This window comes from Myotis daubentonii, chromosome 15 (assembly GCF_963259705.1).
Source record: "Myotis daubentonii chromosome 15, mMyoDau2.1, whole genome shotgun sequence".
In the NCBI taxonomy this organism is placed as follows: domain Eukaryota; kingdom Metazoa; phylum Chordata; class Mammalia; order Chiroptera; family Vespertilionidae; genus Myotis; species Myotis daubentonii.
This window is the reverse complement of record NC_081854.1, coordinates 780,812-800,888: the sequence shown is the minus strand read 5'-3', so window position 1 is coordinate 800,888 and position 20,077 is coordinate 780,812. Positions and strand designations below refer to the sequence as shown.

The 20,077-nt window shown below is 53.3% G+C and overlaps 3 protein-coding genes across 8 annotated transcripts in view; all 3 read left to right on the top strand.

Annotated features, from left to right (window-relative positions):
- Positions 1 to 20,077, top strand: part of LOC132216457 (zinc finger protein 551-like) — a 98,577-nt gene that overhangs the window by 19,409 nt on the left and 59,091 nt on the right. The window contains exon 1 of one of the 3 annotated variants that reach the window (XM_059665670.1): positions 13,996 to 14,084. The exons of the other annotated variants lie outside the window; for them this stretch is intronic. The gene's annotated coding sequence lies outside the window, so the exon portion shown is untranslated. Of the gene's footprint in view, positions 1 to 13,995; positions 14,085 to 20,077 lie in introns of those variants that run through there. 3 annotated transcript variants of the gene reach the window in all.
- LOC132216454 (zinc finger protein 501-like) overlaps positions 1 to 20,077 on the top strand; it is a 135,015-nt gene that overhangs the window by 71,574 nt on the left and 43,364 nt on the right. The gene's annotated exons all lie outside the window — the stretch shown is intronic.
- Positions 13,814 to 20,077, top strand: part of LOC132216453 (zinc finger protein OZF-like) — a 49,628-nt gene continuing 43,364 nt past the window's right edge. The window contains exons 1-4 of one of the 3 annotated variants that reach the window (XM_059665658.1): positions 13,947 to 14,084; positions 14,988 to 16,565; positions 16,777 to 16,900; positions 18,415 to 20,024. In XM_059665658.1, coding sequence (XP_059521641.1) covers positions 16,780 to 16,900; positions 18,415 to 19,901 — 1,608 coding nt within the window. In that variant the 5' untranslated portion in view covers positions 13,947 to 14,084; positions 14,988 to 16,565; positions 16,777 to 16,779 and the 3' untranslated portion in view covers positions 19,902 to 20,024. Of the gene's footprint in view, positions 14,085 to 14,987; positions 16,566 to 16,776; positions 16,901 to 17,836; positions 18,319 to 18,414; positions 20,025 to 20,077 lie in introns of those variants that run through there. The other 2 variants (XM_059665656.1, XM_059665657.1) reach the window with 2 other exon arrangements.

The following is a 20,077-nucleotide window of genomic DNA, read 5'->3' as shown; positions in this document are numbered from 1 at the left end:
TTTAAGTCTCTTATCCATTTTGAGTTTATTCTGGTGTAAGGTGGTGCTACATTCCAAGTACAGAGCATAGATGGTGCTACATGCCAGGTTCACAGCATAGATGCCATTTATCTACCCACCTGCCTGTTGTTTAGGGCTGTCAGAGTGATCCATAGGAACGAGGTAGCATACATCAGTGTGACTCAGGCTTGCAAATCTCCACTTGCATGGGAAAGGGAGAAGGGTAAGACAGAAATAGATTATGGAGGTGGTGAAATATAATTTTGGAAAAGAAGGTGATTAGGAAACAACCGGTTCTCAGCCTCACAACAGCAGATTTGTGTTATCTCTGAAGTCATGCCTCTGAGAATGAAGCCGTGTAAGAGACGTGTGTTTCAAAGAATTATGTGGAGCAGGTACTGCAAAGTGGTGTTTTTTGCACTCTGGGGTGGGGCTAAAGGGTGAAATGAAAGAAGAAAGTGCTTTTGATGAGACCAAATCCTTGTGTCTTTTCTGATGTGGGGAGTAGAGGGAGCCACTGGATGTGGAGGGTGGGGAGTATGACACAAAATTTTAGGAGAGAAGCTGATCAAGAACTGAAGTGTCCCCGTTATGACAGGATATGAACTTTGAGGACGTGATGATTGCCTGCTATCAGGAGGGGGGCTCCTTGATGAGGCTCAGAGTCTTCTGTGATGTGATGCTAGAAGTGTTTGCACTTGTAGCATCTGTAGGTAAGACTTTCACATCTGGCTTCATGTCCTAAAGTGATGTCCTCACTTCCTGTATTCTCCAGTGTAACTTTCTCTCTCCCACAGCCAGTCCATGGACTCTGCTGGTTCACCCCCTTTCTTGTCCGCTGTGCTGCGGCTGCCAGTGCTGAGCTGTGTGGAGAGTCGTGAGCAATGAACTCCTTGAGCATCCCTAACACCCATTGTTTCCCAAAGTGCAGAAAGTGTCTGGAGTTACGAGTTTTACGGACACCTTCCCCTCAGAGGTATGGACAGTCATCCTGAGGGCGCACCAAGCTGGCAGGCATCCTGCCCCTTCTCTCCTGGCAGGTAGGCCTGGCTGGCCTCTGATTATCGGGAGATGGTGATCTTTCCGAAGAGGTCACTTAGCACGTCATCCCGGCAACTGGGGGTGTGTCCTCCAGAGAAGAGAGGAAGAGGTGAAAGGCAGGGGTGAGGGCAGGAGTGTCCTCAGAGGCCCTCCCTTCCCCTAACCGACTCCCCCAGATGTCCCCTGTGCAGGCCACATGTCCAGGACCAAAATTTCCACTCCTACTCGGCCTGTTCACAGCGTAGCATCACCCCAACACACAGCGCTCTTGGTCAGGATGGCTGGGGCTTGGTGGCTGGGTCAGTGGAGGCACCTGTGCGGTCAAGGCTGCCTCTGTGGGTGGCCCATCTCTTTGGTATTAGGTCCCCAGGGCCTGGGGCAGAGAAGGACAGTGACATATGGGGCTGCAACATCCCATGCCAAGGTGGGACGATCACACCAAGGCCTAGAAGCAGAGGCAGCAGGGAACACGGAGCCATGGGTCAAAAGTGGGGCCTGGTTCCTCACGGGCTGTGGTCTGAATGGGAGCCCCTGGCTGCAGACCTGAGCTGAGGCCCTTGGAGGCCAGCCCTTTCTCTACCCATGGCTCAGAAGCTGAGTCCTGAGCAGCTGGGAGAAAATCCTCAACTCTGCATGGTGATTTTGACCGCAAAATCAGTTTTACCTTGTATTTTGTGCTTTTCTCCAATCTCTGAATTTTCTACCATGAACGTATACTCTTGTCAAAGGTAATTGAAGAAAAAAGAATTAGGGAAAAACCCCTAAAAGACCTTCAACTCACTCATAGTAAGTCAGGGGATGGGCTCTCCAAATACACGTGAAATATGCATGCGGTTGGAGTTCTAGGAGCGTTAGGACAAGGCTGTTTTGCCCAGAGTCTAGCTCCAGGCCGCCTGAGGACTCTGTGCCCAGAGACACGCCCACTGTTTGGATTCCTGCCCTTCCACACTCTCCTAGGACCTGCCCCCTTGCCCCCCAGCACTCAGTGTCTGCACTCACTGTGAAGTTTGAAACACCTACCTATTACCACTTGAAATGAAGGGGAAATTTGGCTTTAAGACTGGTGCAATGGACCAGACAAGCATCCACTGTATGAAGTCAGCATGTGGAGCAGAGAGGAGGAGATGTGCAGACAGCAGCAAAGGCAGAGAGAAGTCGACTTCCCAGCAGCTCACTCGGGAGAAGGCGAAGGGCAGCCCAGCACTTGGCAGCTCAGGAATCAGAGCAGGTGCATGAGATCGAGTCAGTGCCGCATCCACCGAATGGGACAGTGTGACCGTCACGCATTTACTTTTATGGGGACCTTTTTATATTCTCACACTGCTTTGCCATTGACAGGACCGATAATAACCTTTCCTTTTAAAATAAAGGCAAGTGGAAATGGTGAGTCGATTTGAGGGGAAAGATGTAAGTAATCACAGAGGTGATATAAGCAGGGCAACGTCAGAGAGATGGTACAAGGATGACTGGAGACAAAACAAGGCAGTAGCTCAAGGCCTCTGGACCAGCACTCCCAGCTCTGTCAGTGACTGTGAGCTGATGTTCTGTCTGTCCACTGCTGCTCTCACTGCAGCATCCAAGATGTCGTACACCCTTAGCACAGCCCTAATGTCACTCTGGGCTGAATCCTGGCTCGGCAACCTCGATCGAGTTGTTCAAAATGCTTGGGTGGAGCAATTAATACTTCAAAACATAAAACATATCAAAAAAGGGACTTACCTGTAAAAGCCATAGATTTCCTGCTCCGACAATGAACTTGGAATAACAAGCAGCAGTTTGTGATTTAGCAGCTCAAAAATAGCTCTTAAGAAAAAATCTTCCAATGGAGGCCTCAAATGTGATAAAGCACAGTGACTGCTGAGGAGCTCTGCACTGCACACGGGCATGACCTTCAAGCTGCAGGTTCTTGAGAGGGGATAGCAATCAGCCTGGGGACTTGCTGAGCACGGACATTTTGGCCCAAGGACCTGTGTGTGTGTCCCGAGGCTCCTGTAAAACTGTGCTGTGCTGGAGTACGCCCCAAAGGCTGTGACCACTCATCTCTTCCAAAATAAGAACCCACATTGGCTACTTCAGCTTGGGGTCAGCAGGAGGCATCCACTCTGTGTCATCTGGCCTTTAGGTACGGGAGTATTTTGTTATTTGTGGGGTTTCTAACGTACTATTTTTTTTGTGCTTGTGTTTTTTTTAATTTCAGAAATGAAGGAGGGTATACAGTGAAGATACTAATAAATGGAAAGGTTCGGAGATCCGTAGTGTCGAAAAAACTGAGAGGCCAGTTAGGAGAGGGTGGCATGTCAGCAGAAGTCCAGAATCTTAGACGTTTAGACAGAACTCTACAGCCTACAGGAGACTTGTCCTTCCTCTTCCTTCTCCAAAAGTGACTCTCTTTGCACCCGATTGCTAAATTGTTATTCCTGGATGACCCCAGAGAGGAAGGAAAAAAACCCACACGACAACAAATGAAACCACAGTTCCTAAATGTACTTGGAAAATGTGAGTCCTCTCTAGCTCAGGAGTGATGGAAACATTGCACAGGGGAAACCAGAATCGGGACTCAGTGAGTCATTTATGCCCTGACTCCATTTAATGAATGTAGTGGCACCTTGTGCCAGTGCTTTACTTAGCACGTGAGGAGAATTCTATATATCACAAAAATATCCTCGTGTGAACTTTAAAGAAAGTAAAAATAAGTAAATGAAAACAGTGGATGTAAAGAGTAATAAATTGCAGCTAACCGGAAATGGAGGCTTTCCAATGTCACAAGAAGGACCTCATCTGGGTTCTAATCCTGGCTCTCCTGGGCAGTCGCGCTGTGCTTACTCAACTTGCTTCCTTTCCTCATCGATGCCTCAATGTCCCTGTCAACAGAAGGGACAGGTGGGGGGTCAGAAATTCTGTGCTTCTGTGATTTCGACAGGGAGGCCTTGCAGGACTCACGGGGATTTGACCTCAGGGCTGGGCTTGGACAGGACAATGTGAAGGCCCAGCACCTGGGGCTCAGGCCCCAGCCTAGGGGAAGCTCTGCAGGACAGAGGCCGGAAGGCGGGGTCCCAGACGACCCACCACCGGGGCTGCTGATCTCTGGAGAAGGGAATGTGTTTGTGAACCACTGGGGGGTCCAGTGACTCCAGAAGAATGTTGGGAAGACCAAGGTTCCTGTGACTGAAGACCATGCGTGCTGGTCCAGGTGTCTGGCTCAGGCTTCCTTCCCAAACACACATGGTTTTCTAGGTCCTGAAAACTTGAGACAAAACCCGATACTCCTGCTTTAGTGGCTCTAAACCACAGACTCTCTGTCCCCTTAAACAGGCTCATGGCCAGCTGGCATTCACCATCCCGCACAGGAGACTCCTGAGGGCAGCACAGAAGGAAACTCTGAATTGGCTCAGTGCTGGGAGGGACCTGGCATCGCGTAGAAGATGCAGGCCCCACAAACTGCTCACTGCTCTAGATGCTACAGCTCTCCCCACTCGTGAAGATGCAAGCTTCCTGTTCTGTGTGTAAGTTACTGCTGCTTGAATCAACTCAATTCTTGGGAACAGGATCCTGGGATTTCTGTGGATCTGTAATTGTGAACTCCTCTTCTTCCTTTATTGTATGTAAGGCATTGGACTTGTCGCTATAAATAGGTGAAAGAAAAAAATACAGTCTTGTTTTTAAAATAAAACACGTAAATTGACTCACTGGCCCAGGCTGCAACCTGGCGGGTAAATGCCGGCATTTTTCTGGGACTCAGACATCACGGTCCTCATGACCGTCATGAACATGGAGCTGGGAATATGGAGATGGAAGCACGTGATGTGGGTCTGGGAACCCTAAAAGTCGTCAACATCTGCTGACGCATCAAGGGTCAGGCTGTACATCATCTCAGGAGAGCAAACTTTCAATCATCTGAACCTCAGCTCAGAAATGACTGGGCCTTGACAGGTCCAACCCTGGTTTACTTACTTGAAAATGATTCTGCTGGATTAGGGCAGCTGCTCAGGCTCCTTCGGCCATGAAGCTGATGAGGTCCCTCCTAATTCGAGGGCTCTTCTGAAAGTCACCATGAAGTGAGCAGCCCGTGAACAGTGATGGCTCACAGACCGCTGGGCCCCTGACCACTGACCTTGCTCTGCTCCCAGCATCTGTGGCTCAGCATCTGTTCTTCTAGTCTGTGTTCTCCTCTTCCCACAGCCCTGCTGCTGGGCCTTATGCTAAAGCGCTTTCCTGTCTGGCTCGGACCGAGCCCCCACCCCTAGGCACACAAACTCACGGAGGGCAGGCCCTGCAACCTTCCCCAGGCTGCAGAAGATTCCGCTTGTAGCAGACCCAGGAAGCCTGCCAACTCCCTGGCCTCCTGTAGACACGGTGTAATGCAGAACCATCATCAGATCATTCTCCTGGGTACCGGGCCCTGCTCTTCTAGTTAGCACCTGCCTGCCCTCTTGGTCATTTTTACCAGCTGCATTATAGAGAGCCCATTTCAGGCCACAGTCATTTATACTCTAAAACGATAGTGTGGTTTTCCATGTAAACCATCCTTGGTAGGTGGTGTGCCCTTTGTACACAACGTCGGAGAACAGTGAAGCAGCACCATGACCTTGGGGGCTGGATCAATGCCCCTGTGGTCACTGTGACCATGTCTCTGTCCCTCATGGCCAGCCATTCCTGACCACAAGCTAGGACACTCCAGCAGCACAGCACCAAGGGGGGAAGACCACCTTGGACCCACCAGATGCATCTCGGATTACTTGACGTCCAAACCACAAGGTGTCCAGCACCCAGCCTCTTCCTCCTGCCTCATCTCTGGCAGCTCCCTCAGACTTGCTGGCCAGCATCTCGTAAACACTCACTCCCAGTGAATCCCAATCATTAGTGGGGCACAGATGCCTTCCACATCTGAGCACTGCCTGCTCCAGCCTTCCCTTCTGTCACACCGTCTGCACTTCCCTGCACACAGACCACACCACGCTCCCCCACCTCCTGCCCCACTGGACAGCCTTGTCCCCATCCAGGTCAGCAGCACAATTCCAACTCCCACCACCTGCTGCCTTCTCCGCCTCCATGAAGCTCCTCAACACCTATGTGATGTGCACACAGCTCTGCTCACAGCCCATCACGCCTCCTGGATCCTGGCCATCGGGTCACCGGTTCTGCGGGCCTCACAGGCCTACACCACAGCCAGGTGTGTGTCCTGTTGGCAGAGGGAGGACAACCACAGCGCACCCACAACCCCCAGGGACGCTCTGCCCAGACTGTTGAGGCCTGGGCGTGGAGCTGGACGCCAGGAGCCCTTGTGGACAGGCGTGGGTGAGCCCCGCCCCTTACATGCACTGAGCCTGGTTCTCCGCTCTGTCTCCTAGAAGGCTCCGCTTCTGCTCGGCCCACATCTTGACCTGGCTCCTGAAGTGACGTTTCTCTTCCTCCAAGTCTGCCTCATGCACGTGAGCACTAACACCCAGATCAGCAACGTCTCCCACACCACACGCCCCTGTGACTCCACGGCTGGGATCTGCTCCCAAAAGAAGAAAAGACCACGTCACAGAGATGCCATTTCGTGTGATCACACCCGTCGGACGGGCCAACACGGCCCACGACACGGGGATGGCCAAGTGCACTTTCCAATCAGGCAGCCGCTGCCACGTGTGGCCACTGAGCACTGAACACGCAGCCAGTCTGAGCTGAGGCGCGCCTGCACTGCAACACATGCAGCAGGTTCTGAGGATTTAACAAGGTAAACTCTCCCGCTCATCAGCTGCCCTGCGGGGGCGGAGGCGGTTACCTGTGTACCTCCTGCCGCAGCCTCTCGTTCTCCTGTGCGGCCAGGGCCTTGGCCTCCGGCTCCTGCTGCAGGGCTCCTGCTTGGTGCTCAGGAGCCTCCTCAGCTCCTGCAGAGCCGCCTCCTGTTGGAGCTGGTCCTGCTGCCTGAAGAGGGAAACCCACCCGCTAGGGCTAGGCACAGGGTCACAGGAGCCTGCACAGCCTCTGTGAGTGGCTTCTCTGCAGAGCTGAGGGAGGCAGGGAAAGGCGGGGTCTCCTCCAGCCATAGACGCCCACCTTCCCTCTCCCCAATGTGTCTCCAGGGTCCCTTCCAGTCCCTGTGAAGCAGAGGGTCCAAGAGAAACACGAGGGGCCACAGGTAAGGGGGGACAGGAGCCCTAGGGAGCCCACCAGTCATCCCACCAGTGGTCAGCACTCACCTCAGCCTGACCGCCTGGTTCTTCTCCTCCCCCCAGTCCTGTCAGTCAACAAGTAGCCAGTGTCCCTGGGAGGCCATACCTGCCCCATCTCCCTGCCCTGCCTGAGAATGGCTGGTCTGATCTGCAGTTAAGCGAGCGAACTGGTCACCCAGGAATCACTGATCAATGACCAGGACACGGCTGTGGCCCTGGACGCTCCCTCTGGCAGGCAGGACGCCAGGGGGCTTGTGCTCTGGAGGGCCTACCTGCGCGGCCCTGTGCGCCCTCAGGGTGTGTATGATGTTGAACCATTGCTCAAGGTCTCCCTCCAGCTCTTCATTGAGGGTCTCCAAGTGCTGGCTGCTGGCCTTTTCCTTCTGGAGTTGCATCCCCAACTCTTCCGCCTGCGGAGCCAAAGACCCAGCCCACAGTCAGGTCACACAGTGAACTTGGCTTTAAAGCAAACCCCACACCCACACCTGTCACCCCACGGGTCACCTGGCCCCCGGTTTGCCCATGTGTCCCGGACACCACCCAGCGTTACCTGCTTCCAGAGCTGCCAGTTCTCCTCCTGCAGCTCCGTGCACTTGACGCTGCTCTCCTGCAGGGCCAGGGAGGCGCCCCGAGCTCCTGGACTGTGTCCTAGGGGATCTTGTTTTCTTCCGGCAATGCCAGGATTCGGATGGAGGCTGAAGAGCAAAGTGGAGTCAGAGCTCAGATTCCAGAAGGTCCGCTTCCCCCCTCTGCCCCCGGCCTTGAGACGGCCCTCCCCCGAGCCCTAGGTCTCAGCAGCTGAGGCTGGGCAGCTGGGTGCCCTCCCTTTTTCCCAGGGTGCTGTTGCTGTCAGCACCTGAGGGTTCCTCAGGCCGTTGTGGCCCCTCCGCTGGCTCAGCTGGGTGCGTTAGGGGAGCCCCCAGAGCTTAAGAAGAAAGGTTTCCGTGGAGGTGCCAATGCAAAACTTCAAGACAGTGGAACCGCTTCTTACTAATTCTAACCTGACTGTCTATTCAAGGATTTCAGAGACCCACAGAGATGGCAGAGTGATGTGTGGTCTGTGCCAGCCCTCAGAGTGAGGGCTCAGCTGGTGGGGTGGCAGGCTCGGTCATTGACCATCATGTGTGCGGGTGGAGAGGCTCTGGGTGCGTGGGCCCAGTACTGCCAGTCCCGGGCCAGGTCCTTCCTGGAGAGTTCCTTGTGCGATTTCACGATGGCACGGAAGAAATAATGAGACAGGAGAGATAAATGGCTTGAAGAAGTCCAAACAAGATGAAAACCTAAGGAAGACACAGAAAAGGGCAGATTTCCTCTGTTGGTTCTAATCAGCTGGAATGCAGAACAGAAAGGGGAGCACAGACTCGAGAAGAACGGGGGTTCCCAACCCCTTCCTGCCCCAGCAGGGGCGTGACTGTAGGTAAAGGAATGTGTGAGGGGCCAGGCACTCCCTCACCTGTCCCTCCAGGGCCACATTGTCAGCCCGGGGAGCCTCCTCACACTGCACTGCTGCTAGGGCTGCACCCCACCTGCTTCCCATCCCCCCACCCCCATTCCTGGGGCAGGAAGGAACTAGAGGGGAAGCGGGCTTTCATGGCGACAAATCACAGGGGACCTTCTCATCACCCAGCAAGGATGCGGCACAGACCCTGAAGCCGGAACAGACTGAAGACCCCGATTAGCAGGGAGCTCAGCAGGGGAGCAAACGCACCATCGTGGCCCCAACTCCAGCTCAACGCTCACCGCACACCAACACGCATGCTCTCAACACACGAAAACATGGCAAAGGCTGTGTCCTGACGAGGCTGCAAAGGACACTAACCGCCTAAAACTCCACGAAGTCACAACCTGTGCTCATTCAAACAGCAACTATGGAGCCTTCGCCTTAAAAATAACACTTTTAAAAATTGGGGTGACCCTGATGAGCGAGGCACAGTAATTGGGTGTTGACCTATGAATCAGGAGCTCACGGTGCAATTCCAGGTCAGGGCACAGGCCTGGGTTGCTGGCTCCATCCCTAATAGGGGTCGTGCAGGAGGCAGCCGAGAAATGACTCTCATCCCTGGTGCTTCTCTGTCCCTCCCTCTTCCTCTCTGAATCAATAAATACATATATTTGAAGAAAATTGGGGTGAAATATATACAACACAGTTCTGTGGCATCTGCTCTGTTCTTGCTGACCTGCCCTCACCCCGCCACCTCCTGACTCTCAGTACCTCTGGCCAAGGCGCTGCACGCCTGGGAAGTAAGGGTGAGGGACCCCCCAGGGCAGCAGGGAGCTGATGACCAGCCTCTGTGCTCTCAAGGCCAGTGCCCTTCAGGCTCTCATGATGACACAGCCGTTTATGGGGAAAAGAACAGTGGTTCTCTCTTGTGTGCTACGCTCACCATAACTACCAGAGCCAGAACAATGAATGTCTCTAATAGACCAGGGCGCCAGGACAGCCGTCCTATGCTGGCACCCTGTGGGCCAGGCCGGCATAGAACTTCACTGTCTCCTCTCACGACGGGCGCATAGCAATCCTTTGAGGCAGCTCCATTGCCCCCATTTTGCAGATAAGAAAACTGAGGTTTAAAGAGGCCGCCTGGCCAGCAGGTGGAGGAGCCAGGACTGGAAAGCCGAGCCTTTGTAACTCAGGAACCCACCACCATCCACGCAAAAGTTCTTCCACACTTTCTTCCTGGGCTGCCAGCTAAGCAGCAGGCGTGGCAACACCGACAAGTCCCGGGCACTGGCCTGCAGGGGCTCACACACTACACACAGTGTCCCCTTCAGGGTCCTCTCCAACCCCAGCAGCCACCCTGGTCTCTGACAAGCATTTGGTCTGAGAGGGTCCCTGCCCCCGTCACCACTCCTGTGCTCCACCAGGGGGCAGTGTGCTCCCCATGACCCTGAACTCCCTGAGCAGGGATTCCCGTTTCGCCCACCCCTGGCCCCAGGAGAGCCAGGACACCCAATCACAGAACTACCTTCTCACCCAGATTCCCAGTTCAATGAACTGACTTCAGTTTGGAGCTGATGGGACCCCTTGAAGAGAAGGAACAGCCACCTGCTCTCAGCAGCCTCTCCATGACGCTGAGGGATGTGGATGAGAATTGGAAAAGCCGCCCCTCCCCACCCAGCCCAAGGCCCTCCTGGCCTGCTGAGCTCTAAGCGCCCCTTCCCTGCGCTCTCAGGTGCACGGGTGCTGGTGCTGAGCACAGGACCTGCTTCCTGTTTGCTGGGGGCCCAGGCTCCCTGCTGCACCGCCTGCCACCCCACCCACCTTTCCCTGGCCAACTTCCCACCTCATCTGGGTGCTAGGAGGGGTCCACACATGAGAGGGAGAGGCCTGAGAAGCAGACAGTCACCTACCCCTGCCCAGGGAGACAGCAGACCGCACCCATCCGCCCGATTATGACATGAAGGGAGGGAATTAGCCCAGGCTGCTGTTATAATGGGGGTCAGTGAGCACTGGGAAAGGCTCCTGCCATGCAGAGCTTTCAATCCCCCATGGACAGATCTAAGGCAGCCTCTGGGGTCAGCGTGCTGTCATCTGGAAGCTCCTGAGACTGTCCACACAGGCGCTGAGAAATCTGACAACACTTACTTTGTGGTTCATGTCCTGACATCCAGGCTGCCTGACCCTTCACATTCTCTGTGGGGAGAATAGCAGTGGAACAGTCTAAATGGCCCCTGCATAACACCCTATTGACTTGGCTGAGGATGGGCTGACCTGGGATATTCAGAGCCCAGGGCTAAGCTCCCTGGGTGAGGGAGAAGCCACAGCCAGGATGGCTCCCTGGCGCCAGGGGCTGCTGCCTGCCATCTGACAGCTGCTCCAGCTCCCAGCTCAGGTGGGCGGGCTGGTCCATCCTCTGGACCTGGGAAGCCTCAAGGGCCATGTTGTCCCCCAGCAGCTCCTCAAGGCAATTCTGGGAGGTGTCTGGGGTCCTAATGCAGGAAGGGGGGGGGGATGCATCCCGGGGCACCCTCTGGGCAGGCCCCATCCCCATGCATCTAACCTCATTCCCCCAGGATGAAGGGCCCCCATGCACCTGCTCACTTCCTAGAGCACAGCTGCACAGAAGTGACTCCAACACAGGGCCAGCTGGGAGACCTACAGCCACTAAAAGACAGGCTGACCCAGTGGCCTAGGACGTGATGAAGACACCCAAGGACTCTGAGTGGAGTCTGAGCAAAGTGACACACAGCACAGGGCTGTAAAGCAAGTGACAGGATGCTGGGCAGATCTGTGGCCCCTGAGCAGGTTTAACATGTCTTGGAAAGGCCATAGGGACTCCCAAATCACAGCTCAACTCACATCCTGAACACCAGCAGAGACCCTTTTTGCAACAGTCACCCACTTACATCCATCCTTAGAGAAAAGGAACAAGTTGTCAGGCCTATTTTTCTAACAAACACATTTATATACTGAGTGGGAGATTATTATGACCACCCCATCAGTACAATGAAGTGAATTAGTTATGCAAATAATCTACATATATAAAGAGCCAAGGGCTATCACAACCGAACAAGCAAACGGACGACTGAACAGGCTGAGTGGGGTGACAAGGCCAGCAGGGGGGTTAGTGAGTGATGACCAACTGAACAGAAGGCTGTGTGGGGCGACCCGGCCATCGACGGGAGGGGTGGGGGCAGTGAGGGGTGACCAGGTCAGCAGAGGTGGTCAGTTAGGGGTGAGCAGGCTGATGGGGGGGCCGTGAAGGGTGGCCAAGCTGGCAGAGGGGCAGTTGGGGTGACCAGGCTAGCAGGAGGGGAGCAAATGGGGGTGACCAGGCCAGCAGAAGGGGACAGTGAGGGGTGACCAGGCTGGTGGGCGGAGCAGTTGGAGGCGACCAGGCTGGCAGAGGGGGGAAGTGAGAGGTGACCAGGCTGGCAGGAGGGACAGTTGGGGGCAACCAGGCCGGTGGGGGGTAGTTGGGGGTAACTAGGCCTGCAGGGTGGGCAATAAGGGGTTACCAAGCTGGTGGAGGCAGCTAGGGGCAACCTGGCTGGCAGAAGGGAGCTGTTGGGGGTGACCATGCTTGCAGGTGAGGGGCGTTAGCGGTGACCAGGCCAGCAGCCAGAGGTGGTTTGGGGTGATCAGGCTGGCAGGGGGGCCACTAGGGGCGATCAGGCAGGCAGACATGTGAGCATTTAGGAGCCAGCGGTCCCAGATTGTGAGAGGGATATCCAACTGGCCAGGCACCCCAGTGGGGACTCCCATCCTTAAGGGGCTGCGCCAGCCGGCAAACAGCCATTAGCCCCACACCCATGCTGGCGAGACACCCCAGCGGGGACCCCCACCCTGAAGAGGCTGTGGCCAGCCTGTAAACAGCCATCAGCCCCTCACCCAGGCTAGCCACACCCTAATGTGGTGAGGGTCCCTGCTGGGAGTCTTGACCAGCCTGAAAACAGGGATGTCTGATTGCCAGCTTAGGCCCACTCCCCCCAGGGGCGGGCCTAAGCCAGCAGTTGGTTATCCCCTGAAGGGTCCCAGACTGTGAGAGGGCACAGGCCAGACTGAGAGAAACCCACTTGAGTGCACAAATTTTTGTGCACTGGGCCTCTAATAATAATAAAACCTTGACAGTATTTGCTTAGGAAGTTTTCAGTATTCACTATTTTTGGAAGTGTCAATGAAGTACTGATGGGATGGTCATAATAATCTGGCTGGTCATAATAGTCTGGCCACTCAGGGTGGAAGGAGAGGGAGAGAGAGAAACATCAATGAGAGAGAATCATGGAGTGGCTGCCTCCCACAGGCCACCCCTGGGGATGGAGCCCACAACCTGGGCATCAGCACTGCCCAGGCAAGACTGTCTGTCTGGAGGGCTTTAACTGGAGCCCACTCAAGCCGCTGAGCTAGACAAGCGACTCTTTGCCATCAGCAGGTCACTGTATTGGAAGCAGCACCAACCAGGTCATGGAAAATCAGAGAAGAACACAACATAAACCTAAAGCTGCCCCCATGTGTTGTACACGTGGTGGGAGAGTGACTGACGGTACAGGCCCCCCTGGAGGGAGGAGTGCACCTGCTGACAGGGGTGGGACTTGGCTGAGCCCGATTCCTTAACAAGGAAGGGGTGGGGCTGAGAGCCTGTACCGGGTGTGAGAGCTGAGTCGGGGCCTCTCGGTTCCACAGTTGCTGCACTGATGTGGCCCCTGGAAATAAATGGCTGTTGGGAAGAGCTTTTGTTCAACACGCAGCTCCTATATGATGACAAATGAAAATGAACCACTTATTTCTATTATTGCCGATCCACATTTCTAAAAAGTATCTTATTCCCATCAGCCTAGTTACAGAAATGTGGTCCGTTCCTTTCAGGTAACAACACATTCATTTTATTTTGTGGAGTCTCCCCTAGAGAGCCCAGATCAGGAATTCTCCTCCCCCTCCCTCCCCTGGGGTGGGGGGGCGGGCCTGTCAGTCTGTCCCCGTGAACCCGGCCTCTGCTCCCCTCTCCTCCCCCAGCGCCCCTGGCAGCGCCACATCACCTTGTTCCCCAAGTTCCTGGCCTGGAAAGCCAGCCCTCTGCTGGGCGGTTGAGAAAACTACATTACCCAGAAAGCAATGCGAACACGCAGGTCGTTTTGGTGCCAGTGCTTACGGTTAGGGCGGGACTTCCGGAGTCTTCTTCATGGCGGACATTTTGATTTTTTCAAGCTGTTCGCCCGCTCCTTTATTCAGCGCGCCCATCGGTAGGAGGAGGGGACGGGGAGGCAGCGCCCCGCGGGGCAGGGTGTGTCTGAGCTTGTGGCGCCGCCACCTTCGATTTTGGGGCGTCCGAGGCTCCCCGACTCCTCTCCGCGGACAGAGTCCGCTCGGCCTCACCCCATCGGACCCTCCAGCCTCGGGGCCGGCGCCGCTCGGGTCCCGCCGCCCAGGGCGCAGCGTCCAGCGCAGTGAGTCCCCGTGGGGCCCCGGGGTGTGAGGGGAGGGAGGGCGACGGGCTGCGGGGCCGCCGGGGGAGGCCGTGGGGGGCAGAGCCGGGAGGGGGGCACCCAGGCCTGGTTTGTGTCTAAAGGCGACAGAGAGGCCGAGCGGCGGGTCCGGGAGGAGGTTCACTTCCTGCTCCGGGCGCCGGGGCCGGGGGTGGTTGTGAGCAGCGGAGGGTGAGGCCTGAGATGCGGGTCTGAACGTCCGCACAACCGCCCCGAGGAGGAGCCGCCTCCAGGAGAGAGGACAGCGGTGAGGGCGGAGGAGGGGCTGTGAGCACAGCAGCCCAGCAGGGGGCGCCCTGAGGACCAGCCCTGAGGAGGGGCAGCTCCGCGTCACGTGACCACGGACAGAGCCCCTGGGTCCTGGGGTGGGTGCCCGGCCCTCAGCCCTTGAGTTCCCACCGGTTCCTGCGGGGGCAGAGCCGCGGGGGGACGGGGCTTTGGGGCTGATGTCAGGGCCTCAAACCATCTTGGCCTCTGAGGTCCTGGGGCTGTCGGCCCCTCTTCTCAGGGGACCTTGGACCTGGGGACCTTGTAGTGACACCAAGCCCAGAGTCCTCAGCCCAGGTCAAGGGTCAGATGAGTGGCAGCTGGTCTTGGCAGCCAGTGGAATTCTGGGTGACAGGTCCTTCCGTGCACGGGCTCCAGAATGTGCAAAGGCTGGGAGCGAAGACTCAGCTGATTCAGGGACGAGCAGGGGTCCATTTTGTGAAAATAGGAAGTGGAACCAGTGGGACAGGAACCAAGTGCAGAGGGGCTTTGTGACCACGTGGGTTTCTGTTCTGCTGGTGATGGGGTCATTGGGGTCAGGGGAGCAGTAGAGCAGGTGACCTGGCCCAGGTCTCATTAGACTCCCTGTGGCTGCAGCCTGATGCACAGGATGGGTGTGAGGACGGAGGTAGGCAGCCCAGGACCGAAGCTGCTGTGATAGCGCTGGTGAGTGTGAGGGTACCGGGAGCACAGTGGTGGCTGTGGGTGTGGAAGAAGCAGTTGCATTATGGATCAGGGTTTTAGCTGTGGCCACCTGCATTTCCTAATTTTGAGGATTGGGGAGAGAGGTAAGAATCAGAGATGATGTAAAGGTTTGGATTTAGCAACTGAAGGAATGAAAGCATCAACTGAGATGGAGAAATTCATAGTGGGAAAAGTTATGTTCATGAGGAATACAAAATCTTTTATTTTTGCCTATTAAGATATGAGATATTTCAGGGACTAGTTCATGACCATCTGGAACTCTGAGGAGTAGTTCAAGATGAAGACTACTTAAAAAAATAACCATCTGCACCAGGGAGGAATTGAAGGTCACCTATTTTTATTGGAGGTAGAAGAGTAATTCAAAGGTTAGACTGTGGCTAGTTAATATTTCTTTCTTAAACACTCACCCAGATTTCTTGTGACCCTTTGTGTGGCCTTGTGTGTTGCATCCAGTTTGGTTGATTTGCTTATGGACAGGGGGGGACATCTGTGAGACTCACTGAGCATGAGGTAGAGGACCATAGGCTGTGAGTGGAGAAGGGACATCATGTACAGCAGCAGTAGAGGTGGGCCCTGGGTAACTGAGATCTGATGTGGTTCTCAATCGGTGAGGTGGAAGGAAAAAAGAAGTTGGGAAGGAGGCCTTCATAGCAGAACTGAAGGCAGGGTCTTGGGTGTGGGCAATGAGAGTGAGGTTATTACATGATACTGTTTGAACTTGCCATGCAGTCTCTGGAACACACATGCTGAGTAATGACTAAGACCAGGGAGATGTCTATGGGAGCTGGGGCTACGGGAGTGCAGGTGTGAGAGAGGTGTGGCAGAAGGAGTGATGTGCTGTTGGAGAGGGAGTGTGAATTCATGGCCACAGATCCTTGATATTGACATAGGGGGAATGAAGGTTGAGTCCATTTCTGCTGTTAACTGGGGAATTTTAGGGTAACTCCTGAAAAGACGGGTGTTGTGCCGCTACATGCCAGGTCCAGAATTTAGGAGTCATATAGGTGCACACCTGCCTGGTGTTGTTGGGCTGATACAGTGATCAATAGGAATGGGATAGCACACATCAGTGTCACCTGGGCTTAAATATGTCTACTGGTTTCAAGAAGGTGAGTTAGAATTTTGAAAAAAGGTAATGAGAAAACAACCCGTCCTCTTCCTGGCCTGTATGTGTTGTCTTTGAAGTGGTGACTCTGGGAATAAAGGTGTATGAGAAAAGTGGGATAGGAAGAATTATGTGGAACAGGTAGCGCAAAGTGTTGGTCTCAGCAACCAAGATTGTAATCGAAATGGTGACCAGTGATGTTTGTTTATTGGGGTTTGGGAAGGAGAATTTGTTGGACAACAAGTATATCGCCCCACAGGACCAGTGTCAGATCACTCACATTACTCTTTATGGCCAACATTTATCTGTCCCCTGTGTTGGTGACACCCATTGTGTTGACCCTAAATGTGAGGCCCTGAGGTCAGGTGTCATCAATCTGGGCATCCTGCTCTATTGCTGTGGGAAGACCCAGTATCAGTAGGAACATGAGGAGAGAGTGACTCTAATGGATGCAAGGCCTGCTGTTCTCTGAGATGATGGGAGAGGGAGCAGATGGGTATGGAGAGTGGGAGGTATGATGGAAGTAAAGCCTAGGAGAGAAGCTGATCATGGACTGAACTGTCCCCATCACGACAGGATATGGACTTTGAGGACGTGGCCATTGCCTTCTCTCAGGAGGAGTGGGGGCTCCTTGATGAGGCTCAGAGACTGCTGTACTGCAATGTGATGCTGGAAGTGTTTGCTCTTGTGTCATCTGCAGGTAAGAGCTTCACATGGTCACAGTGTCCTGAGGTGATGTCTTCTCCTTTATTCTCCAAATGTAGGTTTCTCTCTCCCACAGCCAGACCACGGGCTCTTCCATTTTATCCCATTATCCTGTCAAATGCGCTGTGGCTGAGAGTGCTGAGTGTGTGGAGAGCCCAGAGCAAAGGACTCCATGAATGTCCCTCACACCCACAGCCTCAGATAGGACAGGCCGTGTCTGGGGGTCAGGATTGTTGCAAATACGTCAATGGGCCCAACTTGCACTTTCTCTTTCTGGGAGGGTGTCTGTGTCCACATCCATGGCTTCCACTTCTGCACGATTCCTTCAGGTCAAGGCTCTTTGTGACTGTTGGTGCCAGGTTATGGTCTTCACTTGCAGGAACCATGGCTGGTTCTTGAAAGACCTCCTTCCATTGTTTGTTATATTCTGTTTCCTGAATACCATTGCAGGCTGTCTTGCTCTGGCCCAGTGCTGCCTTGCCTACTCACCTCTATTTTCATTCTTTCTTTTTTTTCTTTCCATTTTTTAAATATATTTTATTGATTTCAGAGAGGAAGGGAGAGGGACAGAGAGATAGAAATATCAATGATGAGAGAGAATCATTGACTGGCTGCCTCCTGCACGCTCCCTAACAGAGGGGCATGAGCCCTTGGTTGGAATCGAACTTGGGACCTTTCAGTCCGCATGCCGAGGCTCTATCCATTGAGCCAAACCGGCTAGGGCTGTCTTTCTATAGAACTCAGAATATTTCTGTTTTATGAGCTTGTACAGTAGAAGATGCAAGGAGAACCCTGTTTTGTTTTTTTTCCCCCCAGGGGGAACATGCACCATGATCTAAACGGTTGCCTGGCCCTTGTGAGTTGCAACTGGCGGGACGTATGACATAAGGGTGGTGCTTAGATCATACCAGGAACCTGCTCTTGTCCAACAGAGTTTAGGTTGAGGTGCCACTGCCAGCAGCTCATATTTCTACCTTTTCACTCCCATGCTTGACACTTCGCTGACTTATCTTTTAATCTGTGACTTCCTGGTTTCTGGCTACCTTCACCTTTTTGCCCTTTTCCCAGCACCTGTTCCTCTGAACTGCTTTATCTGAGGTATTCTCAAATATTGACCTGCACATGTGTTATGAGATGCACAGACGTGCTTCACTAGACCCCACTTTTCATATCTTGAATTTTACTTGGAATAAGATGTACAGCTTGCCCATGTCGCCAGCAGACAAGCTCTGTTGAACACTGTTAGCAGAAGCATGAGCAGACTATCCAGCTTCTGTTCCATGTGGTGCTTGCCATGTTTGTTTCATATTTTGTTTGAGATCTTCCTTGTATGGTTATCCTCAGTGGCCCAGATCTTGACAGCAGCATCTTATCAACATTTCCTTCGGATATTTTGCTGTCAGACAATTGCATGTAACCAACATGTTAATGTGCGACACACTTTTGCAATGAGACTTCTCCCTGGCACCACAGTGGACATTCATTTCATCACCATTTTTCTGTTTTCAGGTTGTTGGCATAAAACGGATGATGCGGAGGCCTGTTCTGAGCAGAGTGTATCTGTACAAGTGGAGTCACAGGTTAGTGTTTCTAAGTCAGCTCCAGGAACCCAGAAGAGCCATCGGTGTGGAAGGTGTTTCTCTGTGTTAAAAGACATTCTGCACCTGACTGAGTCACAAGCGGCACACTTTGAGCAGAAAGCCTTCTTCAGTGACACACGTGTGAGAGACTTCTGTTTCAGTGCGAACCCTCACCTGCGACAGAGGGAAGCAGGTGGAGAGAAGCCCTGGAAAGAAGCTGTGAAACGGGCCTCATCTGTGACCAGGTGCAGCTTCTACTTATCAGGGCTGCCTTCATCCAGTAGGGAGGGTGGGGAAGACTCCCCAGCCATCTCAGAGCTTCTCCAGCACCAGACCCCTCTCGACACTGAGGAGCCACACAGTGGCAGTGAGATTTCAGAAGAATTTCTCAAAAGAAAAAGGAATCACCAATGGGATGATTGTGAAAAAGCAGCCAGCCACAACCACAACCTTGTTCAACATCAGGACGTCTGCTCTGGGGAAGAGAAATATGAGTGTAATGCATGTGGGAAACTTTTTACATGTATCTTTAACCTCAATAGACATAGGAGAATTCACACTGGAGAAAAGTCCTATGAGTGCACTGCGTGTGGGAAGCTGTTCAGTCACAGGTCTTCCCTCACAAGACACCACAGAGTTCACACGGGAGAAAAACCGTATGAGTGCAGTGACTGTGGCAAGCTTTTCAATGACAGGACATCCATCAAAAATCACCAGAGAGTTCACACTGGAGAAAAACCGCATGAATGCAGTGAATGTGGGAAGTCCTTCAGTCGAAGGTTTCACCTCACTAAACACCACAGAGTTCACACTGCAGAAAAACCTTACAAATGTAGTGAATGTGGAAAAACATTTAGGTGCAGTTATGAACTCTCTGTCCATAAGAGAGTTCACACTGGAGAAAAGCCTTACAAATGTAATGAATGTGGAAAATCATTTAGCCGCAGCTATGTCCTCTTGACCCACCAGAGAGTTCACACTGGAGAAAAGCCATTTGAATGTAGTGATTGTGGGATGTCCTTCAGTCACTACTCTAACCTGTTTAAACACAACAGAATTCACACTGGAGAAAAACCTTATGAGTGCAGTGAATGTGGGAAGTCCTTCCGTCACGGGTATTCACTCACTAAACACAACAAAGTTCACACTGGACAAAAACCATATAAGTGTAGTGAATGTGGTAAATGTTTTAAGGAAAATTCTTCCCTCCTTATCCACAAAAGAGTTCACACTGGAGAAAAGCCGCATGAATGTAGTGTTTGTGGGAAGTGCTTCCTGCGAAGATCTAACCTCATTCAACACCTCAGAGTTCACACTGCTGAAAAACCTCATGAGTGCAGTGAATGTGGGGAATCTTTTCGCTTCAAATATGTCCTCGTTCAACACTTGAAAGTACACGCTGGAGAAAAGCTTTAAATGTGCAGGGAATGTTTTACTTTTCTCAGAATAACACCAGAGGAGATGCTTTTACCCCCATTTACCTGAATGCAAACCCCTTTATCAGAACATACTCTCTGCTAGATGCCTCCTAAGTTTCAGGTATAAGTGACGCTTTCAGAAAACGCATCCAACTGGCTAACCTACTCAGGCCT